This window comes from Pezoporus flaviventris, unplaced genomic scaffold (assembly GCF_033815535.1).
Source record: "Pezoporus flaviventris isolate CSIRO_AGI_PZ_B2104156 unplaced genomic scaffold, CSIRO_AGI_Pfla_v1 ptg000255l, whole genome shotgun sequence".
NCBI lineage: Eukaryota > Metazoa > Chordata > Aves > Psittaciformes > Psittacidae > Pezoporus > Pezoporus flaviventris.
Window position 1 is genome coordinate 174,525 of NW_026892802.1, and position 27,672 is coordinate 202,196.

At 48.7% G+C, this 27,672-nt stretch overlaps 1 protein-coding gene across 9 annotated transcripts; it reads left to right on the forward strand.

Annotated features, from left to right (window-relative positions):
• The first annotated feature begins 968 nt into the window (after window positions 1-968).
• Window positions 969-27,070, forward strand: POGZ (pogo transposable element derived with ZNF domain). Of its 9 annotated transcripts, none has more exons than XM_061442893.1 (18): window positions 969-1,113; window positions 8,492-8,616; window positions 14,645-14,820; window positions 15,559-15,667; window positions 15,850-16,143; window positions 16,586-16,792; window positions 17,541-17,650; window positions 17,966-18,300; window positions 18,995-19,149; window positions 19,625-19,725; window positions 20,617-20,763; window positions 21,544-21,678; window positions 22,176-22,348; window positions 22,861-23,001; window positions 23,599-23,658; window positions 23,981-24,093; window positions 24,836-24,860; window positions 24,996-27,070. In XM_061442893.1, exons 2-18 carry the CDS (start codon window positions 8,493-8,495, stop codon window positions 26,542-26,544), a joined length of 3,954 nt encoding a protein of 1,317 aa, XP_061298877.1. In that variant the 5' UTR covers window positions 969-1,113; window position 8,492; the 3' UTR covers window positions 26,545-27,070. The 9 variants fall into 9 exon arrangements, with proteins under 9 accessions (XP_061298877.1, XP_061298874.1, XP_061298872.1 ...); XM_061442890.1 differs by lacking the exon at window positions 969-1,113 and adding an exon at window positions 1,781-1,984; XM_061442888.1 differs by lacking the exon at window positions 969-1,113 and adding an exon at window positions 2,105-2,123.
• The last annotated feature ends 602 nt before the right edge of the window (window positions 27,071-27,672 follow it).

A 27,672-nucleotide genomic window follows, 5' to 3' on the forward strand; every position in this document is an offset into this window, starting at 1 on the left:
TGACAGAAGGGACATAAACCACAGAGATAAAGAATAGCTCCATCGAGTGTCTCTGCCACCAGTAAATGTACCTTCGGATTGTTCGGAGCCCCTGAGACACGCGGGAACGCTGCTGGCTTCAAACATAGATGGTGGGTTTCAGTCCCACAACCACACCAGCAGCGCGACCGGGCACAAAACATTAAAGACAACCAGGCAAAGGCGGCACACGCTTGGCTCCCGACAGCACCGTGTCAGGCACAGGAACAGCCCTGCAGGCAAACCATCGGCTCCTCATTACACCAGCAGCGCCACTATCTCTACCTACACTCACAGACGGCAGCCGAGACCGCGCAGCACCATCAGCCCACGGCCCTGGCGAGCCCAAGGCACAGGGAACGCTACCGGCGGGGGCGACTGCAAAAGGCACAGAGAAGCCGAGGAGAACGCCTGAGGCGGGGCTCGCAGGGGCTGGAGAGCAGCGCTAGGGCCAACCGCAGCCCCCCGCGTGCCCACGGCGCGCAGGACCCAGGCCTCCCCCGCGGCCCGGCTGCGGGACAGCCCTGACAGGAGGTCCGCGAGGTAGGCGGCGGTAGGGGCCGCCCAGCAGCCGCAGAGCCCCGGGCAGCACCGGGACCCCCCCCTCTCCCCGGCCCGGCCGTGGCCCCGGCCCTGGAGCAACCGCGCTCCGGCTCCCGACGAACTTCATCAGGGCCAAGGCCGCGGCCTCCCGCTGACGTCACCGCGCCGAGGGCCAATCCCCGCGCCGCCCCGCGGCCCAGAAGGAAATGACGTCACCGTATCCCTCCGCCGGCCAGGTCCCCTTTTTTTGTGTGTGTGTGTGTGTGGCTGCGGCGCGGCACGCGTGTATCCTCCCGCCGGGCGCGCTTTTTTCTTCTCCCCTCGCTGGGGCGCGGGGGGAGGCTGGGAGGGAGCCGGGCGCAGCTGCGCGGAGGGAAGCGGGAGCACGGAGCGGTCCCGTCACGCTCCTCCCGCCGCGGGGGCCGCGCTCGGGGCCCCCGGGCTGATGCCGCCCGCCCCCCCCCGGCGCCGGCCTCGTCTCCCGCAGAGCGGCGGAGAGCGGCGGGGGCGCGCGCGCGGGGCCCGCTGAGAGCGAGCGGCGGCGGCGGGAAGGTGAGGGGCCGCGAGCCGTTATTTGGGGGGGGGGGGGGGGGGGCGGTTTGGTGACCGTTGGAACCGGTTCGAACCGCCCGGGTCTGGGGGAGAAGGGGGGGGGGGGGGGGGGGGGATGAAGGGGAAAGGGGGGGGTGGGCTATGGCCGGGCCGGAGCGCGCCGTACACAAAGCGGCGGCGGGAGGCGGAGGGAGGGCTCGGGGGTGCCGAGGCGGGGGACGGGGAGGAGCCGCGGCGGGTCCCGCTGGGCGGCGGAGCGCACCCGGCCGCCGCTCTCACCCGCCCGCCCGGCCCCTGAGGGGAGGCGGAGGGATCCGCGCACACCCCCTCCGCTGCGGGGGGGGGGCGGTGAAGCGGTACCGGGAGCAGCTCCGTCCGCTCCCCCCTCCCCCGAACCCCCGGCGGCGAGCGGGGCCTTCCCCGGGGGGAAGAAGGGGGGGGGGCGGCCGCATCCCCCCGCCGTGCCTCCCCCTCCCCTGTCCCTCGGCTGGTGCTGGGTGGGCGGCCATGTTGGGCACGGGGATTATTTTTCTCTCTCTTTCTTAGCCGCCACAATGCACCCAGGGTGGGTTTTGCTTTCCCCTCGCACGAGAAATGCCCTTCTCGCCCCTTACCGGAGGGACGTTTAAGGGCGGGGGGAGCCTCTGCCGAGGGTGGGAGCCCCCCCTTGGCGTCCTCCTTCTCCGCCTTCACAGAGTGGTTCCCCCTCTCCATTACCTTGTTGTGTGAGGCCGAGGCGAGCTGGGCTTGCCAGCCTGCCCTCCTCCTCAGCGGTGGGCTCTGCCTGCCCTGCTGCCCGCTGCCGCCTTCGGTGTCATCCGCTGGTGACAAGCGGAGCACCTCGGAGCCGGGCTCCCTGCCTGCAGCCCCGGTAGGGGTAGGGGGGAAGTGTTCATTTGTTTCCTGGAGCTCGCAGGCCCTCTCCCTGTGCTTCCCTGCATGCCCCGTCCCCTTACACTGACAACGAACCCCCGGATCGCTCCCTTCCTTTGGCCAGCGCCTTTCCCCTGGTAAGCAGTGAGCCCCAGCACACCATTGCTGGGTCAGGAGTTCAGCTGAGTGGGCTCCCCTGCAGAAGGATTGGGATCCCTGGAAGGCTTTGTGCAGAATGCCCCACACCTGCTTCTTTTGGCTGCAGATACTGAAAAAAACAGATGTTTGGTACCATCAAGATGTTTGCTCTCCCCTTACTGTAGTCCTGCTCTTTGGAGTATCCAAGGAACCCAGGCTGCTGCATCAGGGCATCCTCACTCTCTGGTGCTCCGCTTGACTGGGATGTGGCATAAAACATGTGTGGAGATGAAGGAGAGGCATGGATCCTGCTGCCCAGCACCCTCGTGGAGAACATGCAACACATGACAGCACATAGAGCTTTATTTTTATTAGCTTGGCAGCAGTTGCAGCTGTCACCAGGACAGATCAGATGGGGCAGGAGTGAGTGGGGGTAGAGGATAGGGGGATATGTTGCTTCTTTTGGGAAGCACTTTGCAGGGATATACACATACTCCCTGCTGCGGTTCTGTGTGGGACTGGCTCATGGCTTCAAGTTGCTGCAGTTGTTACTTTTTATCCTTGAATGTGAAGCCAGGCTTGCTGCATGCACATCTTGTTTCCAGTTGTATAATTACTGGCTATCCTATAGGACTGTTCACCCCAGTGCTCTCTGCTGCTGCTTTAAGCTCTGTCTGGGTGCACAGTTCTGCAGATGTTACTTACAGTTGGTCTTGTGTCTGTAGTTCTATATGGTTATGTTTTTATGTGCCTCATCCCCACAGCTGCTTAGATACTGTCAAAGAACTGCCAGCTGTCTTCGTGTGAGCAGACCCACATCCATGTTGACATGAGGAGGGTGCTGAGTGCTCCAGTCTCCTCACAAAAGAGCCAGTGCAGAATGTAGCTACAGACGCATTCTGGGCCTCTAGAAGCTTCAAGGTAGCTCCATGCTCACACAATAAAAGCAGTTTGTTCTCATTGCTCTGCAGTTCAAACTCAAAGGTAGATAACAATCGTTATAATTGAGTGTGTAATAATACATTTTAATTAGCCGGCATCACACACTTCAAAGCCTTTAATAAAACATACAGGACTTTAAATGACAGCATTTGAGGTTTTGAAATTACTTAAGAACCAGGGAAGTCAAATCAACCACATCAGTCAATGACAAGTAAATTTACCTTGGCCCAGAGGTTGTAGCTGGTGAACTCTGGCACTCAACTTGCACAGGGCCTTTCACCTCCTCTGTTCCTTTGGAGGTGTTGCTCGTGATGAATGGCCATGCAGCCAGTGATGAAAACATCATCCCGTGCGGATTTTCATCACTGAGATTGTATCAGTTCTAGGCAGTCATTAAAAGCCACTGAAGAGCATTATCTTTTCTTAGGGCAGGGATTGCAGCTTGTCTTGACAGCAGAAACCTTTACTGTAGGATTCATTTGCACTTAATGTAACCTCGTCGGGTTTCTGGGTTCTTCAGAAGTTAGGACATGCTCCTCACTGATAAGTGCACAGTACCAAGAGTAACGAGGTAGCCGTTGTGTGGAGGTTGCATGTTCACCAGGGAAAGCCAAGATGGAGAGAAGAATTTAACTTGGACAAGAGAAGTTGATTTATGCATGAATTTCTGTCTTCAAGCGTGCATTGAATCACCTCCTCTGACTTACTTGTAGGTCTCTTACAGACCCTCAGTCTTATATTTTAGATTTCTTCTTTTCTGGACTGTCAGGAGGAGAGGAGGTTGTTTTACAGCAAGTGCTGACCCACATGTAAGAGTCAGTTAATGCATATTTTTGGAAGGGATTGGGGTGTTGATAGTGTTCTAACCATCCTGCAGTTAAATCTACAATGGCAAATCTAGACTGGCATAAAAACTGACAAACCACTGGCAAGAAGGACCAACAAAGTCTCATGTGCTTGGTGCTCAAACTGTAGTAATCTGGGACGTAGTTTGTGCACAGCCCACCCCTGCCTTTTGTTGCTGGGAAGAGCAGGCCCATTCCCATTGCAGTGGAGTGGAGGGATGCAGCCTGCCTGGGGTATGTTTGTGGAGTGAAGGGATGCAGCCTGCCCGGGGTGTGTTTGTTCCTTCACTCTAAGCCCGGTCATCAGCCCACAGTAACCTCTCTGGAGCTGTTGCAGCAGCTCCCATGCAGATGCATTGCTCTTTGTGCTGGGTGCTCCCTTCTGTTGTGCTGCCAGTGTGGCAGCTCTGCATGAGGTGAAGAAAGCTCTGTGTGAGACCTTGCAGGAGTCACCTGTATGCTGGAATTTGGTAGTCACAGACTTTGGGAAGGTGCAAGGCCCATCTGTAAATTCCATAAACTATTTCCTTGGTATTTGTTCAGTCCTTCGTCACTAATAGTCAGCTGTGTCTGTGGGTTCCCCATAGGAGTCAGTTGGGACTTTATCCTTTAAAAAAGAACAGAAGTATTAGCATGGTAATGATTTCTCTAATACTTGATTGATTCTCACTGCATATTCACTTGGGGTTTTACATTGTAAATTCCCATGAAGATGCAGATTCTCTTTTGGGAATGCCAGTGAGGCTTTAGGTTAGGGTTCCTGAAGGCCTGATGGTATCTGTCAGGGTTAGGATAGCCCTTACTTAAAGCAGCCTAACAACACTTGTGATGGTGGGAACATAACTGTGTTTGCATCTGGAGTTCTCCTAGCAGGGGAAAGGCCACATGAGCAGCTCAGCTCTAGGCTGGGGAATGTGAGGTGGGAGTTGAGGCTTCTCTTTCCAACCTTCCAGCACTTGATCCAAGCAGGGCTGATGGATTTTCTGCTGTTGCTACAGCAAAGTGTGCAGCTGTATTTGTACCTCTGCAGTTAACATCCTATCAAGGGAGGATGTTGGGAAATTCTGGGAAAACAGCCTCTGGCCCTCCTCTTTGTTTTGTCTTCAAACAAAATCCAGCTGTTTGCTTTACCAAGTCACCTGGCTCATGGAGTACACGTTCATTTCTGACCTGCTCCTGTGCCCTTAAGACTGATTGTGTTGCAGATGATTTCCCCCAGCAGGAGATGATTTCCCCCAGTAGGAGAAATTGGGCCACAAGTGGGGCCGTGACAAGTGCTGGTTTATTTCTACTTGGTTTTAATTAAAAGGCTGAGAAAGTGAAGTTTGTGTCACAGGAGTAGCACATCCACCACATGGATCCTGAAGAGCACTGAACAAGTTATTCATTTGAAGTCCTTTTTAAAGAGGTGTGTGTGTATATATACAATGTGTGTATGTCATAACTTCATTGCTTCGTGTCACTTAATACCAAGCTGTGAAAGAAACCGTGAATATATCACACACATCTTTTAGAGATGACTTCAAGGAGCACAGTGAGCTGCTGTGGTCTGCAGCTGGTGTAGAACCTGCTGCCAGAAGTGCCTGAGAGGATGAGGAACACGTGGGACACGGTGCTCTGTGCTCACATCACTACATCAGGGACATGACCGAGTTCAGAGTCGCACTGTGGGCGCTGAGCCCTTTGCCACCTCGTTGGGTGGAGGAGCTGAGCTTCATCTGGTTTACTGAGAGGCTGTTGAAGGTTGAAAGTGCCAACAAGCTTCCAGTCCACAACACAGGGGTAGGTCCGTTCTACCTGCTCATTGATTTTCTCTTGAGTGAATAGTGACAGGCTGTAGGGATTGTATCTGGCGTCTTTCTAATGACATGAAAGTGGCTCACTGATAGATACGTTGGATCTTAATTTCAACTGAAATTTGGAATCTACAAGGGAGACTTTCTTGTGGTGAGGCATAGGAGACAAGGAGATCTTTTCCTGACAGGGTACAAATAAACCATCCTTATTGCTGGATTCTCCCCTGTGATGGTGATCGCATTGAGCAGAGAATGCAATCAGGTGGCCAGCTTTTCATAGGAGGGTTTAATGGCAGTTGGCTTTTCTCCCCTGTATGGCAACAGTGAGCAGGAACCACATCAGCTGACAAAAACTGAAGGCTCCATATCTTGCAGTTGTGCCAGTTGTAATATGTAGGGCTGATGTATGCTGGCTCTTCCCCTGGAGCTCTTCTCCCATTGCCAGCTAAAGGGGAGAGAAACCACCTTTCGGCTGAAAGGCTGATTCCTTGGTTTCTTGGTCTCTTGCAGTGTGTCTGGAGCACTTCTGTATTTTTCTTTTGTAATTTTTTTGGCATCCATATTTTCAACCAAGCATCTGCCAACAAAGTGCTGAAGAGCTAAATGTAGAGTATTTATCATTGGGATTAATCACTTTATTGAGCAAAGGCTTCTTACATACAAAAATATTCAAGATCAAAGCTTTGAAAAACAAAGCTGTTACATTATAGAAGAGAGGAGACATTTTCTTAGTTCAGTTCATCTGAACAGATGAAATACTATGTGCATAATGTAAGTTAGTGTCAAAAGAAGCTTGTAACTACAGTCTCTTTAGCATTTTGTCTTTGCATCTTTTGAATAATGATGAGGTGTTGAATAATAAATTTGTGCAGTGTGTGCAGAGGCTTCCTCTGGTTGTGCCCTCCCCGGCCAGCGTGTGCCTGCGTTGGAGTGTAGAGCAGGTTATGGATCCTATTTATAGACTGCCCATCACTACAGCATCAGGGCCCTGCTACTGTCTGCGGGCAGTAACATGATTCCAGACAAATAGTTACTGTTGTGAGTGTCACCAGCAAAGAGCAGCTTTGTCCTGGAAGCTTAACAGGATCTTTTTCTAGATGTTTCTGTGAAGGATGAATATTGAAGGTGAGGAATTTGTAGCTATTGATCCCTGGTAATGGCTCTCCATTCAAGTTCGGAGTGTGGCTTGTGTGAGATCGACCAAGGTCTTGTAATTATTACAAAGTCTATGTTAACAGGCAGAGAAGACAGTATTTCAGGCTTTTTGATTGTTGCTGTGCCCTGCTAAGCAGATCTCTAGCATAAAGCTGTACTTCTGAGCTTCAGTTCTGGAAATGGAGTTTCTTGCTATTTGTCATTTCAGGAATTATTTTTGGATTTCTTCTTTGTCTTTTGTGTTTTGTTTCTGGTGTTTTTTTTTTTTTAATGTCTCAAGTCAGAATCTTCTGTTCTTCAATTTGAGCTCTTTGCTTCTTGATTCCGTCACGGATGTGGAAAGAAGAGCAAAATCCCTTCTAGATGTCTTGATTCCCATTCACTTACAGTGCAGTTGAGCTTCTGGAATAAGGCATACTGCTTAAAGACTGATATTAAGGAGAATCAAAACTCTGCATAAACGTTCTTTGTAAGTGAGGTTCAGAAAGAGCCAAACCCTGAAACAAGGCAGACCTGAGCCTGCCATGAAGTTCCTCCCAGCAGCTTGGCTCAATAGCGTGAGTTGTCAAAGAGTGATTAGAATGTGTGTCTATCAATCAGATCTCAGCCCAGGACTGAAAATCAGCTTCCTGGAGACCTTTGGTGGTACCTCCACCACCTTCTGAGAAGAGATGTCCTCTAGGACACTTGAGACTGTTGCTGATTGCGAATGATCTTGGCTTTAATTCTGGCTTGATGGTCTGAATGTTTAATTGAACGCTTAACTTGAAGCACATACAGATTTACATTGTTGAGGTCTAGATTAGATGCAGTCCCAGGACAAAGCACTTGACTTTCACTGCAGATCTGTGAAAACCTGTGACTGCAGCAGTGCTCAGGAGAGCAAACTAGGTGGGAAGATGTGTAAATAGTGAAGCAGAAGGTAACACTGGGAATTAGGATGTTGGGAGCTCATTTCACGAACAGTGGTGCACTCCCTGCTTAGGAAATTGCCTTTGTTTCTGCTTCCCTATCTCACAAAGATGCGGCCAAAAGGCAAGTTTGAAAGAGAGGTGGCAGGAACAAGAGAGAAACAAAACAGGCTGGAGCTGTGTCTTCTCTGAATGAAAATGGCAATGGTTATACCCAGAAGAGGTGAATGGGGTACTTTGGAGATCAAGAGAACATTTGCTGGAGTTGAAGGACAATGACTGTGGATATAAGTGCAGAAAATCCCTTTCCTGTTTATCTTTTTTCCCTTTGAACTAGTTGCTAAGTGCTTGTCATCCTCCCTCTGAGGACAGGAGCCAGGACTGTGGGCTGTGGTGGAGGGGTTGGCTGAGGGCAGCCAAGGGCTCTGCCCATTTGCACCCACATTTGTACTCATTGAGGCTTGGATATTGAATCTCTGTTGTGTACTGGCAGTAATCTGGGAATATTCAAAGCCTTGAACAGGACAAAACCCAGGATTCTTACTTCCTTCAGTCACAGTTATTAATTAATTAATTGATTAATTCATTTCCTTTGGAATACTGGGAAATAAAACATTGTTCCTATTTCTGGTATTAGACTTTTTCTTCTAAGGAATGACTTCTGCTGCCTGACAGACATAGTTTTCCAATGAAAGTTTTTCTTCTTTTCCCTTTGCAGGATGGCGGACACGGACCTTTTTATGGAATGTGAGGAGGAGGAGCTGGAACCATGGCAGAAGATCAGTGATGTGATCGAAGATTCTGTTGTTGAGGATTATAATTCAGTTGAAAAAACTCCTGCGGGTAATTAACTGTTTGAGTCCAGAGTTCCTCCTGTTACCAGTGCTCAAGAGCAGTGGCAGTGATGGGTCACATCCTGTCAAGGAAGCAGTCTCATTTGATAGCTTAATGCAACACATGTCAGGTTCTGTGGTTGTGAGCAGAGCTCTGGAGTGCTGGGCAGAGCTGATGTGGTGCTGCACGAGGCCGGTCCTGTGCATGAGGAAGCAGGGGTTTATTGCAGGTGCTAGATGCATGGTCTGTCTGAAAAGGGCTTTGCTATGAAGCTTCAGCAAAGTTACTCCTGTTCTTCAGCCAAAGTTGTAGTTTCTTAAAAGCAGAGAACTGATAATTTAAGTAGGTGATGCTGTTTCTACTGTCAAGTGCTTTGGTGCATCTCGGCAGTCAATGGGGACTGACTTTCGATCCTTCAGCAGTTTGGAAATGATGCCTGAGGGAGTCACGTATTTGACTGGAGGACTGCATTTCCTGTGACTTAACTTACATAGTCAAACTAGTGAGATTAAAGCTAGTTTACTATTAACTTATTTAAGCCATGCTTTGGTAGAATTGGTTTCAGTTGGGGTTGTTTTGGTCTCGGGTCGGGGTTGCTTTGCCTGTTTCCTGCAGGAACCGTGCTGGATTTGCCCTTGGGCTGTGCTGTGGTGTTGTGTGTTGGGGATCTCTTTTCTGCTGCAGTGCAAGTCCACCTGTTATGGAGGCTTTGTAGAATTTCTTAAGCAGTGTTTGATCAGAGACTGATGAAAAATTCTCAAGATCTCAGAGGTGTGTTGGTCTGTGTTGGAAGAGAGGAGAGAGGGAAATGACCTTTACAGCTGCAAGAGTGCCTTTCCAAATAGGCACAACTTGGGATGTGGCAGCTTGGTCAGCTCTGTCAGAGCTCTATGGGTCAGGGTGAGCTTGGTAACATGGCTTATATTTGTGTTGTCCTGATCTGCTGGGATGGAAACAGACTCTGTGTGGTCGGGGTGATGCTGTTGGTTGTGCTCTGTGTTCCCACTCACTGTCATACAGCCATTCTCCTTCATGGAGTGTTAGACTTTTAAATGCTTTGGGGTGCACGCTGTTGGGTGAAAAAGCATGGAAACACGCTTGGTTTTTCATAGCTCTGGAGCACTTCAGTTCTTGTGGTGGAGTAGCTTCTCCTCTGGACTGCAGTGGTGCAGCAGGGGATAGCTTGGCACTTCAGGACCAGTGCAGAGTGAAGCAGCGTGGCCTTTCCTGTGTACTGGATTCACCGAGTCCCTACCAGCTCCTGGGACATGGCTTTGCCTTACAGGGGAATCCTTTTGGGCTTGATGCCAGCCAGGATTTTGAGTGGCAGAGTGCCACAGGGACATCTGGCACCTCTTTGGTCCCTGCAGTCTCTGCTGGCCCAGTGACTGAGGGGCACATCCCAGTTTAAGTTGTGACTGTGTGGAGTGCTCACAAAATGAGCGGTGTCTGGAGCCATCCCAGCTCTCAGCAATCTGGTTTTTATGCTCGTGGCTGTTGTCTTGCATTTTGGTTTATATTCATTAAAAAGACAAGTTTGGGCTGAGGAAGACCCGTTACATCTGCCCAGTGTAAGGTTTTGTTGGGGTTTAGCTTGTTTTTTTTCTCTCTAGGATGTAATTCAGTTATGAGCAAGTCTGGAAACCTCAAATTTATTCATTTCTTAAATAACAGCATCCATGTTGGGAAATACATGACTTTCAGGGCAAACACAGGCTTGAATTTCTCGTGAGGTGCATTGTACACACACCACCAGTTCCTCTCTGAATGGATAGAGCACAGGCACGTACCACACTGCCTAGAAATGACCCAAAAGCCAGGAAACAGGATTTCCAAGCTAAAGATGGAAATATCTTTTAGCTTATCTTATTCCATCTTTCAGCTGGATCCATATTTTTCCCTGCAGATTAGTTTTAAAATGTCTCAAATAGGACATAAAAGGAAAAATTACTGAAAGCTAAATATATTTGAAATGACGCTCGGCCTAATTTTTTCTTTCCTTAATTTCCTTTGATTGCTTTTAGCTGTACCTGTATCCCACTCAAACCAGTTCTTTATGTTCCACAGATGTGCAGAACTGGCTGGTATAACATATACGTCTGTCCTTGTATCCAAAAAAGCACTGTTGTTGTTGGCAAGAGATGAGCTGGGTGCCACATGGCACATCAGCCTGACAGCTTGGCTCCTTGTTAATAATTCCTCCATCAGATAAAAATATAACTTACATTCCTGCCATTCTTTTCACTGTGGGAATCACAAAGTGCTTTTTGTCCTGAAAATATAGGAACTATAGAAGAAAAATACTGTGCTTCTGCTTAACATGCAGCAATCGCATAACTGTGTGTGGTTGAGCCAGGCTGGATGGGAAGTAGGAGAACTCTGTCCAGGTTCAGTTGTTGCTGCCCCAGTGTGACAGGACACTGCCCTGTGTCCCTCTGTCCTCAACTGTACGTTGCATTTAGTACCGTTTTTGCTCTTCCACTTGTTGACACAAACGGTGCTTGTTCACACCAAGCTCAGCATTGTCATCCATGGAGTGGTGGTAGGGCAGAAGCTTCTGTTAGCTCTGCTCTCTGTCCCTCCTGTGTCTTGGAGCAGTGCTGGACCTGCCATCCTGCCTGGAAATGCATTCAGAGAGCACAGGAACCATAAAGGGTGGAAGGTTTCTTAGATACCTCCAGGCCTGTGTCAGCAGGCCCCAGGAGTCCTTTCTTGGGAATGCCCTGGAGAGCTGACTCCACTTGACACCCAATTCAGCTGCCATTAAAGCCTGAAATGTTGCTCCTTTCACTCGGCTGGCTGCCCAGGGCCATTCATTGGCAAACAAAGTCATCAAGGAATTGCATCCTCCCAGGCAATTTAGTCCGCCCTTCCCAAGGCCTGAGTAGAGCTTTGTTGATGCCCAAGTGTGGAATTCAAAGTCTTGGTGTTGATGTGCTGATGTCCTAACAATTTACCCCTGACTCTGATGTGGATTGTGTCAGTGGTGGGAACCTTGCTGGTGGTGAGCTGCTTAGCGATGGTGTACTGTGCTCTCTGTCTTTGAGGTCCCCATTGTGGTGCCTTGGTTGTTCACATGCAAAGTAACTTACTGATAGGCCCAGCACTGGCATTCTTCTCTAGGAAGGTCATGCTGCTGTGAAGTGCACATCTCTGTGGGGGGTTCTAGAGGCTTTATCAGTCCAGCCTCTCCTATGAACAGCCAGGGTAAATCCAACAAGGAATGGCTTCTCCTTTACAGGAGAGCATCTCTGCTGTGCTTGCTTGAGGGAGAGGATAAAGAAACTCTTCTTCTACATATGTATGTTTTGCCTTCCTGGTAGCACACTGGAAGTCAAGGAGGAGTTCAAGGAGTGTAGGAAGAGGCATAGGACTCACCAGGATCACTGTGTCCAGGACCACATGGGCTATTCAGGAGGCTCACTTCATCAGCTGGCATTTAGGTCTAAATCACCCTCCTCCAAGAAGCCAGTTAAACCATTTCCAGTGGGCTACCTGGACAATCATCCATGGAGAGGCAGGCGGAGAAGAGAGAAGAATGTAACTTGTTCTTTCCCAGCAACTGATTTCTGCCATGGTCTCCTCCTTCTCCCATGATGAAATAGTGAATCTCTGCACGTCTGTCTTGGCTGGTCAGTGCACAGTGCTGCAGGATCTGTGGATCAGATACAGACTTCCTTGGGAACAATCTGAAGCAGTACTGCATGCTCCTGGACATGCTGCTGCAGGGTGCTTGTCATTTTCACTTGTGAGAGTCTACCAAAGCCTGGGAAAAGAGAAAAACTGGGCATACAACTGTGTCCGTCCTGGCCACACTGAAAAGAACCTGCAGTTCTGGTAAGGAATCAGAGTATTTATATGTGTTTCTGGTACTGTCTTTTCCTAGTAATGACAACGTTTCAGGAGACCTTCTGTGTCCCTGCTGGAGAAGAGAGTCAAAATCATTGGACTGATTTGACCAGATGATCTTTGTCAGCTGGTCTCTGCTTTAAAGTGGAGCCTAAAGTCATCTTTTGTGTTTCCAACTAGTCCAAGGCTGCCCAGATTCTCTGTGAATTCCAGAGGAGCACCAGCAGGAGCTGGAAACCACAAATCATCAGAGCTTCAGGATTTCCCGTGGAAGTTCCATGGCCAAGACATTTACAGACACAGACTTCCAGCTTGGCAAAGCTTTGGGGCTGACTGTGTGCTCCTTGTTAGGCAAGTAAGATCCTTGAGACACTGAGGAGGTGAAAACCATCTGCAGATGCTTTGGATTTGGGCCTTCACCTGGTGCTAGGTGGGATGGGAATGTTTCCAACGTGATAGAACTATCCAGAGAGTTCGATTTTTCTTCTTCCTGAGCTGCTTTGATAATCAATCATCTTTTACTGTTTTTTATACCGTGAAGAGATTACCCTTTGAATTCTTTGGAAGATTGCAAATACCGTCTGTTTGCCTTTAATTTTCATTGACTCTTTCCATGTTTTTACTGACCCTCTTCAGACACCAGGCTCAATAAAGCAGCAAAGGCTGCTAACATATCCTCTTTCCACTTGGGACTGGAGGCAGCATGTACCCAGTTCAGACAGCAGTGGCTTTGTGCTCACTGGTTTGAGCCTAAAGAAGATGTTAGTCCCAAGACTGCCAGCTTTCTGACACCTCAGCATTCCCATTCTCTGCTTCTGTTTCCCCTCTCCTCCCCATGCTCTGTTAGTGGGAGCTGGGGTCTGTTTTCCAGCTGCCTGAGGTGCTTGAAAAGGTGAGACAAGAAGCAGTGTGGGCCCAGCAGCTGCGTGGCTTGGATCTGAACCTGCTGGTGTCTTCCATCACCCATCACACCATCACGGTTTCTGCCTGGGATCATCTCCATGCAAACACTTGGATCGTACACCCTGAGGACTGCCAGCCAACAGCATTGACGCTGCCAGAGCAAAGCATCTCCCATCCAAAGGAGCTGCCTTGGCTGTGGGTCAGAACATGGTGTGTAGCTGCTGGAGATCCACAGTTCCACGGGAAACATTTGCTGTTGGGGTACCTCTACCATCAGCAGTTTCAGGGATGTTGGAACATTTTGTAGCCCTGAAACAACCTGGATGTTGTGTCAGCCTCGTGTCACGTTGTGCTGCAAATCTACAGTGGGAAGATTGTGGTGGGGCTGCCTGGATCCCACCTCTCTCTGCCAGTTGGAAGCCCTTTGTCCTCAGGGCATGGACTGTAGTAATAGCAGGGTGGACATGGTAGTGCATGGACACAAATACATGAATGAGCTAAACTGGGTGGAGAAGAATGGTAGAGAGGAAGGAGTTGAAGCCTTCTTCAATTCTGCTCATTTTCTGAAGTTGAGTTTGAAATATTTGTGGCCTTGTTTGTCTGTTTTCCCCTCTCCCACATAATGCATTGGATTTTCTAGTAGTAAATCATGAGGAGTGTCCTAGACGTGGCCTCCTGCATTGGCTCTGTCTGAGCTGGAGATCCTTTTCCCCGCAGCAGCTCTCCCAGTGCTGTGCTCAGTGTCACAGCATTGATAACACGCCGTGTTTTGGCTGGTGCTGAGCAGTGCTCACAGCGTCAAGGCCATGTCTGCAAGTTCCCTGAAGCCCTCAGCAGGCTCCGGTGTCCCCCACGCTCTGTGATTGTTGATGCTGCTCAGAAACTTTCAGTGTTGCTCTGCTTTCGGTGCACATCCTGTACCAGGGGTTGTAGTGGTTCAGTGTAAGTTTTCACAGTGTCTGCCAGCCGGTGAATCCTCACTTCATGGTTAATGAGACTAGAAAACATGCTTCCTTCAGCTGCTGTGCCTGTGTTCAAAGGGCATGTAGGAGCCAGAGTAATCAGGGTCTGAGGTTGCTCAAGGCTAAGGGGCAGCTTGGAAAATCCCAGCCTAAGAATGAATATATTAAAACAATATAGGGAAGGGTTGGCTGTTTTCACAAGTTTACTCTTAAAGCATGCTCTGGGTAACTCGTTCAAATTCAGAAACCTAAAACTGCCAACTGGATGGCAGGGTTTTTATCTGACAGATGTGGCTTTTGCTCTGTTTGTGTCTCTCTTCCAGCTGGCAATCCTCTTGTTCAGCAAAGTGGACAGCCACTAATCCTTACCCAGAACCCCGCCTCAGGTCTGGGCACGATGGTAACTCAGCCAGTGTTACGACCTGTGCAGATCATGCAGAATGCCAATCATGTCACCAATTCTCCAGTGACCAGCCAGCCCATCTTCATAACAACGCAGGTGAGCCCCCTTCCAAGGTGGGATGGCTGACAGAGAAGATCTAGTGCACTCAGGCCTGGAAGACTGTTCTCCGTTAAGAAATAATCAGATGCCTGTTTCAGTTCTTTAGTAGATGTTACACTAAAGCTGAAATCTGGTGGGGTTTTGCTTTTTAAATGTGTGTAGATTTAGAAGTAGCTGGGTTTGGAAGTAGCTTGTGTTCCCAGTCATTCTGCAGCTCAATCTCATTTGAGGAAATTGGCCACGTTCCACAGCTCAGCAGGTCCTGTGGAGCCAGCACAGGGCTGATGGGACTTCACGCTGGCGCTCACTTGTCACCATACCAGTAGGGTCTGGCTCCCTGCTGCAGGTGGGTCTGGCCACTGTGTGAATTTGACCTTGCTGAACACTTGGCTGCTTCATTTTGTTTGCCTGGAAATGGGCAGGTTAATTGTTTGAACATCCACTGCCTGCTTTGAGCATTTGCTAAGACCTGTGAGAAGATTTCTGTAGGTGTTTAGGGGAGAAGAGACTGAGAGTGGAGGCTGTGTATCAGGATGTTGTAGATACAAGGAAGGAGGCCCTACTGTTAGGAAGGTGCTGGCTGAGAACAGGATGGCCTCATAGTTCAGTGGTCTCCAGATGATAGTACTGGGGTGTGGGGGGGGTTTATTTGGTTATTTGAGTTTTGGGGTAGAAAGCTTATATTGGCAGTGCTGCTCAGCCTCTCAATGTGGTCATGGTACCGTTTGACTGCAGGGATTTCCCGTGAGGAATGTGCGGCCTGTACAGAACACAATGAACCAAGTTGGAATTGTTCTGAATGTACAGCAAGGTCAAACAGTTAGACCCATCACCCTCGTCCCAGGTAAGGACTGAAACAGGCCCAAGCCACTGGCATGTTCCCTGTTAGAGTACCAAGGGCTTAACCCCCCCCCCCCGCCCCCCGGAATTCTGAGAGCTCAGCAGTGTTGAAAAATAGGTTGCACACAGCTATTACTGTGCAATTGGATTACTCCATCTACCTTGTTTGTCCCTTTGTTTTTGAAGCTCCAGGCACCCAGTTTGTTAAACCAGCAGTTGGTGTCCCTCAGGTGTTCTCTCAAATGGCCCAGGTGAGACCAGGTACGACCATGCCGGTCCGACCCACCACCAACACTTTCACTACGGTCATTCCGGCCACGCTTACCATCAGGAGCACTGTCCCACAGTCCCAGGCACAACAGCAAAGTAAGTCCACTCCCAGCACCTCCACAACTCCTACTGCAACGCAGCCAACACCACTTGGACAGTTAACTGTGCAGCAGCCAGGGCAGTCCAGTCAAGCTACTAACCCCAAATTAGGTAAGACCTGCCATGGAGAAGCAAGTGTGACACTGTCTATAATTTGATCTTCAGACATACAGCATAACAGCTAAAAGACAGAAGTTGAGCCAAAAAGCCTGGGTTCTGTTTTTGCCTCTGTCACTGACTCACACTTCATCTCTCTCACCAACCTGGAGAATGAGGATAATCCTCCCATCGTGTCCGGTTTGGCTTAAGAGCTAGTTAAACTTTAGTTTGTAGACTGTTCTGAGACCATCAATTAGAAGTCCACCAAAGTGAAAAACAGGTTGTTCATCACTTGTATATATGGACAGGATAATTGATGGCTCAGTAATCTTTGGGGCAGACTGAAGGTAGAAGAGCAAGAGACAAGGCTACTGCTAGATGGGGGTGGGATTCACAGTGGGCCAGATCTTACTGATGCCTTATCAGTGTTCTTGCGTTATCCCTTCCCTCTCAGTGAGTATTGCAAGCTTCGTGACTGTAAAGAGACCTGGAGTGACTGGTGAGAACAGCAATGAGGTTGCTAAGCTAGTGAATACCCTGAACACCATTCCTTCGTTAGGGCAGAGCCCTGGCCCACTGGTGGTTTCCAACAGCAGCCCTGTGCATGGCTCCCAGAGATCCAGTGTTTCTGAGTCGTCGTCGTCGTCCTCATCATTAAAAGGTACGATCTGCGGCAGCTCTTGTCACAGACTGAGAACGCAGAAGCTTACTTTCTGGATGAACCAAACTCTAATGTGTAACTACTGAGGTTTCATAACGGGGAGAAACCTCTACAAAGCTTTGCTCTTAATTTCTTGGTCTTTACCTGTATGTTTTTACCCAGTGATTATTGTCTGTGGATATTTGCTTGCATACATTAGTTTGCACTGGGGATTCTTGGGGTGTGTGCTGCCAACTTGAGAGTGTACACACACCTGAAATACTCTACAAAAAGAGGCAAAAGGATAAAATCTTTGCTTTTCTCCTCCCAAAAAAGCACCTTCTGAGGTGTTTGGGACCCCAGAGGTCGATTGAAGGTATTTCATGTCACCTGTGTTCCGAGTTTCTTACTACAGCTGGAAGTGAAGGTGAGGCATTGTAGTCTGATGGAAAACCAAAGCAAACAAATGATCAAAGACAAAGAGGAGATGAGTCGAGCTGATCATTTTCCTTTGGGTTGGGTTTTTTTTTCATTTCTTTTGTTCTTTTAAGTCTAATTTGGAGACACTCCTTATTCTAGCTATTGGGGGCATATTTTGCCATACAGATGGTCAGAAGCTTGCATACTTTTGCCTTTTTCATGCCTCTTTCAGTCTAGTTAGTAGCTAAAAGTACAGCTCTTGAAACAAAATTATTTCAGTATGCTAAAGATTGCCTACATTTAAGACACAGTGTAAAGGTTCTGTTGTTTTGTGTTTTTCCTGTTACAGTCAGTTCATCTCCTATTCCCACATTTGATTTGCAAGATGGTGGCAGGAAGGTCTGCCCAAGATGTGATGCTCAGTTTCGAGTCACTGAAGCTTTAAGAGGACATATGTGTGTAAGTACTCATTCAAAGAGGAGCTGTTAATGGGTAATAGCTTCTGACTGCGGAGTGCAAAGAATAGTTCTTGCACTAGATCAGGACCTGCTGGGAAAAGGAAGACTATGACTGGCAGAAAGTGAGAGGCAGAGGAGAGGCCTTTCACAGCATCCCTTACAGGCAGTGAGGGACCTCAGGTTTAGGTCCTCATGGTGCCAGGAGATGCATTTGTAATCTCACCGTTGTCTGTTTAACAGCACATACAGTTCTTCTAGATCCAGTTTCATGTGTGTGGGGTTTTGTGGTTGGTTGCATTGTTTTTTTTCCTTTTAGTACTGCTGCCCTGAAATGGTTGAATTCCTCAAGAAAAGGAAATCTCTAGAATCTGAACCAAATATTCAATCTGCAAAGCCTCCATCGCCAGAAAAAACTACAGCTGTTGCTTCTCCACCCTCTTCTACCCCTATCCCTGCGCTGTCCCCACCTGCTAAAGCTCCAGAACCAAGTGAAAATGTAGTTGACTCGTCCCAAAGTAAGCTCATTATGTTAGTAGATGATTTCTACTATGGCAGAGATGGTGGCAAAGTGAACCAGCTACTGAACTTCCCCAAGGTTCCGACCTCCTTCAGGTGTCCACACTGCACCAAGAGGCTAAAGAACAACATAAGGTAAGAGAATGTGCTGTACCACACTGTTCTCAATACCTCTGACCTGCAGAAGTGAAAACAAGTCATAAGCAGCAGCCTGTCAGGCCCTTCAGCTTTCCCATGGTACAGCTTAAGACCAGAACTGAAGCACAAAAGGGAGAGATGTGCCTGTCATCACACAGTTCTGCCAGGGCAAAAGCTGTAAGAAAATTGTGTGGTCAAGTAATTGAATTTAAATTCTTCAGCAGAGAAATCTTACCTGTTTATCACTGGTATTAGTAGCTGATAGGAAATAATTCTTGAAGAACTGCTCTTGTCATCTTTATTCAGTGCTTTTTCAACAGAGGGAGAAAATACTCTTAGGAAATAGTGTATTCTTCTGGGTGAGGTGGCACTGTGATGGTCCGTTACGATAACTGATTCTTTTAAGTTGAAATGTTATTACCAGTTGAATGCCAAGTTGGGGCTGGAAGTGCTCAAGAGCAAGTAGTACAGCCCCTGTACTGCAAGATCTGTTCTCTGGCTTTCCCTAGAGTTAGGGAGTAGAAGGTGGCTGGATAGAAGGAGACTTTGCTCACTTTTGATGGGAAGAGCAAGAAGGAAATCTCTTAATGCGGTTAAAAAACTTTGTGGCATAGTGTTTATGATGCTTTCAGGGTTTCCAGGAGCAAAGTCTTTGTATTTCTGTTCACATGCTTTCTCTCCACTCCATAAGATTTATGAATCACATGAAGCACCACGTTGAACTGGATCAGCAGAATGGAGAGGTGGATGTCCACACCATCTGTCAGCATTGCTACAGACAGTTCTCCACTCCATTTCAGCTACAGTGTCACTTAGAGAATGTCCACAGTCCCTATGAGTCAACAAGTAAGTCGATTTTGCAGCTGCTCTTTGTTCACGTTGAAGAGGGTTTCTGGCCTCTATTACCTGCAGATCTGTTGAGGAGGGAGTGTGTTCTGCTTTGCTCCTTGGGACATTTGTTTTGTAGCCGCCAGAAAAATCCATCTAAGCTACATTTCTGCAAATTTCTTGTCAAGAGTATTTTAAAGATTGAGTTCAAGAATAATGTCATGGTAGGACTGAATTTTTACCATCTGATTTAAAATCCCTCGGAGCTTCCTTCCTCATCAGAGCATTTTGTTGAACCCCCCATTTTGTTGAAGAGATTTTTTTTGCTGCCTTTTGGAAACCTCTCAATATATTTCATTGTCTGCCCAATTCAGAGAGTTCAGAGCTAGGATTTTTGGGGGTGTTTGGTTTGTTTCAAGGGACGACTGTCATCAAAGAAGCTTGAACTGTCATTGCCCCCCCAGCTGTTACCTGCCTTTGCTTTCCTTTGCAGCAAAGTGCAAGATTTGCGAATGGGCATTTGAGAGTGAGCCAATGTTCCTACAGCACATGAAGGACACCCACAAGCCTGGGGAGATGCCCTATGTTTGTCAGGTATTACAAGTGGTTTAGGGGCTGCACTTCAGCAAATATGTCCTAGAAAATAAGCAGAAATCCAGCACTTTTCAGCAAAGTGTGTGGCTCACAGTGGTCTGAAGCAGACTCGGGCCGTGGAACAGTGCTGTGGAGCATTTTTTTCCAGGTGTGGACTTGGAGAAGTCCGGTGGCCATTAGGGCAGCACAAGTAGCTGAATGCTGCCACCGATTCCCAGCACTCTGAAGCTGGAGCAGCTGATAGACATTTGTTGAGTCCCAGTGGCATTCAGAGCCTAATTTTTTTTTTCCTCCCAGGGCCTGCAGGCAAATTGCTGTGCCATAAAGAGAAGTTGTCACTCTGGAGCAGATGAGATTATGTTGCTTGTGTGATACCTTTTCTTGACACTCTGTTGCCATGAGATTTGTGCTTGCATCGATTCTGAACGTGTCATCTCCACCCAGAGGTCCTAACACTGTCCCTCCAAAAAGAAAAAACGGAGAAGAAACTTCTAAAATATGTTATGCTAAAACATGATGTGCCAAATTCTGCATTTTGCATAGACCCTGACGAAGCTGCTCTTTAATATGCTTTGGCTGACTGTCTCTCCCTTTATTCCTCTTTTTGGTTTTTTTTTTTTTCTTGGATCTGGAGCTTGAATTGTCACTACTTTCTTTTTATACAAGTAGCTCAAGCCTGTTTTTCCAAACTGCTCTGAAAGTACACTGCTTGATTTAGTATCTCGCAGTTGGAATAAGCTGGCAGGTTCTGTAGGACCTGGTTCCTAAACTCCACTGATAATAAGTCTCTGGGGATTTGGGCATGGCTGTTGCGATCTCCATGTTGCAGTGGTAGATGTGAGATGGGTTGCTCTGGTACTTCACTGCTGACTGGGCCTCTCTGCTGCTTAGGTCTGCCAGTACCGTTCCTCCCTGTACTCTGAGGTGGACAGCCATTTCCGCATGATCCATGAAGACACGCGGCACCTGCTCTGTCCCTACTGCCTCAAGGTCTTCAAGAATGGGAATGCTTTCCAGCAGCACTTCATGAGGCACCAGGTACTGCCACAGGCCTGAAGGCTCTGTCTGAGGTGGCTTGATCTCCACAGAGGTTGTGGATAGTGAACAGAAAGAAAGCAAACTTTGGTTGAAGGAGGGCTTTTAGTAGGTGCTGTATTCACTGCATAACAAATGCAGTTTACATGCTGTCATTGCAGACCTTTCATGGGGATTGTGCTGAGGAGAAGAGGTGTTGCTCCTTTGGGAGTAGCACAGATTGTTGTTACTTAGCAGAAAAAAGCATGTTTTGCTTGACGTGATGATAAGCGAGGAGTGGGCTCTGTGTTCATTTGGGGGTTAATTTTTTTTATCTCCAGGTAATAAGTAACAAATGACTGTCGTTTTCATAGCCCAGTGTTCTGAGCCATGTATGTTGGCTGTATTGACAGCATATTTCACGTGGGTGTAGCTGAAGGGTGTTTTCAGAGTACAGAAGAGTAATGCCAAGTGCCTGGTTTGATTTGCCCTCTCCCCTGAGAGGCAGAGGTGAGGCAGCTCTAGGAGTGCTGCCCGCACTGCTCTGCTGCCTGCCTTGCTTTGCCTTAAACCAGCTGGGTGAGACACATGGTACATGGCAGTGCCTGGTCTGGTGTCCCTGCAGAGCCTGATGGGTTTAATTCAAAACCAGAAACCAAACGTTTAAACCCAAAGCACTCCATGTGTGGGGCTTGGCGGGGGGGCCATTGAGATGCTAAAGACAAACAGGGCTGCCTTTGGTCTGTTGTGTTGTGACTTCTGTTTCTCTACAATGAACTCTTATTTCATTTGCATTTGCTTTAGAAGAAGAGTGTTTATCATTGCAACAAGTGTAGACTCCAGTTCCTATTTGCCAAGGATAAAATCGAACACAAGCTGCAGCACCACAAAACTTTCCGAAAGCCCAAACAATTAGAAGGATTGAAACCTGGAACCAAGGTAAGAAATCCACGTTAACAGCAGACCTCTGCCCTCGTTTCCTCGGGAAACACCCGTAGCATCTGTAGTGGTGTGTATTTATTGAGTGCTGCAAAGCTGAGGTTTGCTTCATCTGCATCACTTCAACCATGCGCCCTGGGCCAGAAGAACACTTTGTATTCTGCCCGTGCTGTGTGTGCTTAGCTCATCAGATAATTCATAGAAACACCAAGTGAGATAGAGAGGAGGTGAAAGTGCCACGCCAGAGGTTACACTCTCTTAACTGAGGTATCTGAACTAGTTGTCTGGACGCCCTCTGTAGTCATTAGAGACAAACAGGCACTTGTGGGGCTCAAGTCGTGTGTCCTCTTTTAGGCTACCGCTGCCCTGGGTGGGACGAGTTGTGTCCTGAGAGCACCTGTTTCTTCTCTGCTAAGAGCCAAGCAGAGGAGTCTGAATTTGGATAGATCACTTCTGCCCTTGTGCTTAGGAGGTATGGGTGTATCTGTTTTCTGCAGGTTACAATCAGGGCATCTAGAGGACAGCCACGGACAGTGCCAATATCGTCAAATGACATGCCGCAGGGCACTGGACAGGAAGCCGCTCCGCTGGCATCTGCTGCCGACCCCCAGCCCATCCTCCTGTACCCGCCTGTCCAGAGGAACGTCCAGAAGAGAGCGGTCAAAAAAATGTCAGCACCTTTTGCTAAATGTACCATTTCCAAAGATTCTTGCAGGGAATGTAGTTAGTTTGCTAATGCCACAGTGACAGGTAGTAGGATCCTGGGCACCGGGCAGCCAGGAGAGTCCAGCTTCCCACAAACCCAGGACTAAGTCGTATTCTGAAAGCCCTTAAGGTGAAACTGCAAAACATAGAGTTAGCTGAGTACTTTTCTAGAAACAGTGGAATTTCAGCAGTGTAAGGGCTTTGTGCCCACCCTGTGTCCTGCTGCTTTGTCTGAAATACATTTTTTTTTATCATTATTGGTTTTTTATTTATTAATCCACCCTTCCATGGTCTACTCTGGATTACAGCAAGGGGGAAATGTTCTGCCTGGCACCGAGGCACCCCAGGAGCTAGGGTGCAGGATGAGAGTAGCTTCTGACAGTTCACGTGTCATTAAATTCTTCTGTGTCCTGCTTGATTGTTGTAACTCCACGATACCTGTTGAGACACTGATGGAAACACCCCTCTTCTCTTCAGGAGTGTCTTAGGAAGACAGACTTGCCTGGAGTGCAGCTTCGAAATCCCCGACTTCCCGAACCACTTCCCCACCTACGTGCACTGTTCGCTGTGTCGTTACAGCACTTGCTGCTCCAGAGCCTACGCCAACCACATGATCAAGTATGTGACTCCTGAAATCCCTCCTGCCTGGGTCTCTCTGCACTGTGAGGAAGGGAGATGGGGAAATCCCAGTAGGCTGCAGTGGCTGGGAAGACACTGGACACGTGTATCAGCGCAGACGTGGGGAGTGGTTTTAAGTGACATGAGGAGAGTGGGCACAAGATTGGTTCTGAGCTGTCGGTGTGGAGCTGCTGAGGTGTGCACTGCACACTGCTGCACACAGCTGCCACCTTTCAGTGCTCCTCAGATCTCTTGCAAAACTCTCAGATTTAAAAAGTTAAATATTTTTTTAAAGGGAAAAAAATACACCCAAAAATACACTTCTACAGCCTGTGGCCTGTACAAGGCTGTGGATTGACCACGCAGTGGGATGGCGGAGCAGTTACTCCAAAATCTGGGCTTTTTAACTGTTCCTGTACACGTGGGTTTATTTAGACAGGGAGTTTTCATCTCCTTGAATACAAGACTGGCAGGCAAAACAGTATTGAAGCCAGGATTGGGGCTGTCTTCGTAAACGTGCTGTATTTTGTATGGGTTTTGGGGCTCTTTAAATACCCAGAGTAATTCTGACATTTAATAACCTCTTTTGTCTTCCAGCAACCATGTTCCTCGGAAGAGTCCAAAATACTTGGCTTTATTTAAAAACTACACTGCCTGGTAATGGAAAACTTCTCATCCTCCTTGAATCACCTGGGAAGCTCATGCACATTTAGTGTCTGATCTTCTAGCTCTGTTCTTTCGTGATCTGCTTCTGAAGAAGCCCTGTTTATTTTTTGCCACACTGGAGAAGAGGTTGAATTGAGGGCAATGTGTTGAGATTCCCATTGCCTTCCAGTGGGAGTTAACATTCGGGGAGGGGGGGGGAACGACACTGCCTGTATGCACTGGAGGGTGACTTTTCTCATTGTTACTGAGGGGATAGACATATTTTCATATCTGGTACAAAGCTCACTTCTTTTCTTTTTCCATCCCCTTCCAGTGGTGTAAAGCTGTCCTGTTCCTCTTGTCCCTTTGTAACATCTGAGGGTGATGCAATGGCCAAACATCTGGTCTTCAATCCATCCCATGAGTTTAGTAACATTATTTTCCGAGGTAAGAGTTTGAAAGGGGGCAGAAAAGATGCAAAACATTAATGTGGGAGGACATAATACATCCGTTGCTAGACCCCAGGTCAAATACACCTTTGTTTGGCATTGCAGTGAGCACTTACTGAGTCCTGAGTTGTGGTAAAACGTAGTATTGGGGACCTCCTGAAGTGCCTGAATGAGTCTTCATTGTTACAGGGATTGGAGAGTTAAGCTTTGAATGAGGCTGGCTCTGCCTGGAGCTCAGCTGTGTCCCTGGTAAGGCTGTTCTGAGCTCTTCTGAGGGAGACACAATGCCCAGGCCTTCAGTGGGTTCCTGTCCTCGTCTGAGACATCACTGTACCTCTGTGACACCAGGAGGCCTTAAGCAGCTGCTGATGCTGCTTTTTAAATAGAGCCTGTAAGTGGTGTTCAGCCCTTGGCCTAGTGCAGGGCATCACCTGCAGGGATCTGGCCAAAGCTGAGCTTCCCTCACTTCGGATGGATGGGGAGTCGTGCTGTTTGTGCCTAAGCACTGCTCAGTGTGACTGCCTGGCAGAGCAGGCCTCCCTTGGCTCGGATGTGGCGGTACTTGGGCACAGGAGGAGGTTGGTTGGGGTTTGAAGGGAGGAGTGTTGGCTGTTCCCCCAGTGTAGTGACAGACAGCAGAGGGACACTGCTGTTCCTCTCTGGAAAACAACTTGTTCATTTGCACTTAGTGTTTGTTTGCTGAGGTACAAACCTTTTTGTTGTTTTGGTTTTCCCAACAGGGCCTACTTGGATATCGCATTCCAGGTAAACCTTGCAACCCCCTGTCTGCTGTCACCCGTTCCGGTCGGTGGGGTTGGGGCAGGGGCTGGTTGGTTGGTTTTTCCTCAGCAGCTTTATTTTCTGGGTTATAAGAGGGCTCCTGTGTTCTCTCCCTTCAAGGCACATTCCGCTCCAGGACAAAAGCATGAAGAACACTTGTCCTTCCTACTCCCCAAGTAAAGCTGCTACTGTGAAAACAAAGTCTGTGTTACCTGCGAAAGGTGACCTGGAGCCTGAGCTGGCACCAGCAGCCTACGGCAGAGCTCTGCTCTGCCAGGAGGAAGAGTGCTTAAATATTGATGCTCAGGAAGATGAGCAGCCAACAAGGGAGCCTGAGCCCACAGGCAGGAAGGAGCAGCTGTCAGTGAAGAAGCTGAGGGTTGTACTGTTTGCTCTGTGCTGCAACACTGAACAGGCTGCGGAGCACTTCCGGAACCCGCCGCGGCGCATCAAGCGCTGGCTCCGCAGGTTTCAGGCTTTCCAAGAGGAGAACTTGGCGTCGCTGTCAGAAGGCAAATACCTGAGCTTGGAGGCTGAGGAGAAGCTCGCGGAGTGGGTCCTCACACAGAGGGAGCAGCAGCTGCCCGTGAACGAGGAGACTCTCTTCCAGAAAGCCACCAAGATCGGCCGATCCCTCGAGGGTGGCTTCAAGATCTCCTACGAGTGGGCAGTGAGGTTCATGCTGCGGCACAACCTCAGCACGCACACTCGAAGGGCAGTGGCTCACCCGCTCCCCAAGGACGTGGAGGACAACGCCAGCTGCTTCATCGAGTTTGTGCAGCGGCAGATCCACACTCAGGACCTGCCTCTCTCCATGATTGCAGCCATCGACGAGATCTCCCTGTTCCTCGACGTGGAGGTGCTGAGCAGCGATGACCGGAAGGAGAACGCTCTGCAGACGGTGGGAACCGGGGAGCCCTGGTGCGACATCATCCTCACCATCCTCGCCGACGGAAGCGTTCTTCCGACGTTGGTCTTCTACAGGGGTCACGTCCAGCAGCCCGCCAACGTGCCGGAGTCGATCGTGTTGGAAGCGAAGGAGAACGGATACAGCGATGATGAAGTCATGGAGCTGTGGTCGTCCAGAGTGTGGCAGAAGCACACGCGGTGCCAGAACAGCAAGGGCATGCTGGTGCTGGATTGTCACCGAACACACCTCTCCGAGGAAGTACTTTCCTTGCTGAGCGCGTCCAGCACGCTGCCGGCCGTTGTCCCCGCCGGCTGCAGCTCCAAAATCCAACCTCTGGATGTTTGTATAAAAAGAACTGTGAAAAATTTCTTGCATAAAAAGTGGAAAGAGCAAGCCAAGGAGATGGCGGACTCCACGTGCGACTCGGACATTCTTCTGCAGCTGGTTCTGTGCTGGCTGGCAGAGGTGCTGGAGGTCATCAGTGACTCTCCTGAACTGGTGCAGCAGTCCTTCCTGGTGGCCAGCGTGCTGCCGGGGCCGGACGGCACAGCCAACTCCCCCACCCGCAACGCTGACATGCAGGAGGAGCTCATCACCACGCTGGAGGAGCAGCTGAAGCTGAGCGACGAGCCCCAGGCCCAGGCCCAGGCCGAGGAACCTGCAGACCCAGACATCCTCCACCAGCTCTTCGAAGGGGAGAGCGAGACTGAGTCCTTCTATGGCTTCGAAGATGCTGATTTGGATCTGATGGAGATGTGAGCGCTGTTCTGCCCGGTGCGATCCAGAAAGGGGTATTTTTTAAATAAATGTTGGATGAGACCATTACACTTCCCTGTGGATTTGTGGGTTTAGGAAATTCGTAGGCGATCACTCAGATAAATAGCCATTTATGCTGTTCATTTATAAGTTTTGTGCTTTTTTAAAAGAAAAATCACTGTGTTGGTATTTTCTGAAAATATATTGTGGGTGAATATTTTTGCGTTTTCTTTACCTCACTGTATCATAGTTTCTGTTTTTATTGTGCAGAAATGTTTTGAATTATACATTGTCAATGTGACCATTTCTAAAGAAAGGAGAAAAAACAAAACCTATGTAGCTAATGAACCAGTATCTAAATCTTTTGGGTTGTCTTAACACAGATACTCTTTTTTTTAACACTTGACCCAGAGGTTGAGGTTTCTGTGGAATATTTAGACCTGAGTTACTGCTCTACTGTGTGAACCTGCTCGAATTGGCCATTGAGATTTGGGTTTGGTTTGGATTTCCTGGTTTGTTTTTTGTTTGTTTTTTTTTTTTTTTCTACAAGAAATTCTTTTGCTTGTGAATTTGGAGGTGGGGTTGAAACCCAAGAGAAAGCATTGGCACGGTCAGTGCCAGCACCGCAGCTTGGGAGCCGGTGCTGCCCCCGAGCGCGCTCTGCGGTGACTCCACACAGCGCGGTGGTTCCCCCCCTGCCTTGCTCCAAAGAATCACTGACAAGAGGGTACATGGTGGGAGAGGGAAGTCAAGCCTGGCTTGACCTTCCTGTGCCGTAGATGGGAGTTAAAACCATACGGACCATTAAAGGTTGACCGTTAATTACTCGTAGTTGATAAACCTGCTTTAACCAGTGGCATCAGACACTACGTTCCTTAGAATTAGAAATCCCATTTGATGAAACAAACTGTGACATGCACAAAAAGAAGACGTTTGTTTTTATTTTTCACTGCCAGCTTAAATTTTTCTACAATTTGCATGTTTGAGGGTTTTTTAATTGTATGTATTATGGTATAAACGGAAAGCATTTTGACATACAGAATTCAGAAGCACCTGCACCTTTCTGTTTCCATAGAGGTTTTGTGAACCTTCCCCATGACCCAAGGAAAGCAGGAGGCAGCATGTGCAGAC

Bases quoted from the DNA above. Each gene is read 5' to 3' on its own strand.
- POGZ (XM_061442893.1), top strand. From the start codon at position 8,493: ATGGCGGACACGGACCTTTTTATGGAATGTGAGGAGGAGGAGCTGGAA. The intron at 19,150-19,624 runs GTAAGTCGATTT...TTTCCTTTGCAG, and splicing joins CAGTCCCTATGAGTCAACAA to CAAAGTGCAAGATTTGCGAA. The intron at 24,094-24,835 runs GTAAGAGTTTGA...TTTTCCCAACAG, and splicing joins TAGTAACATTATTTTCCGAG to GGCCTACTTGGATATCGCAT.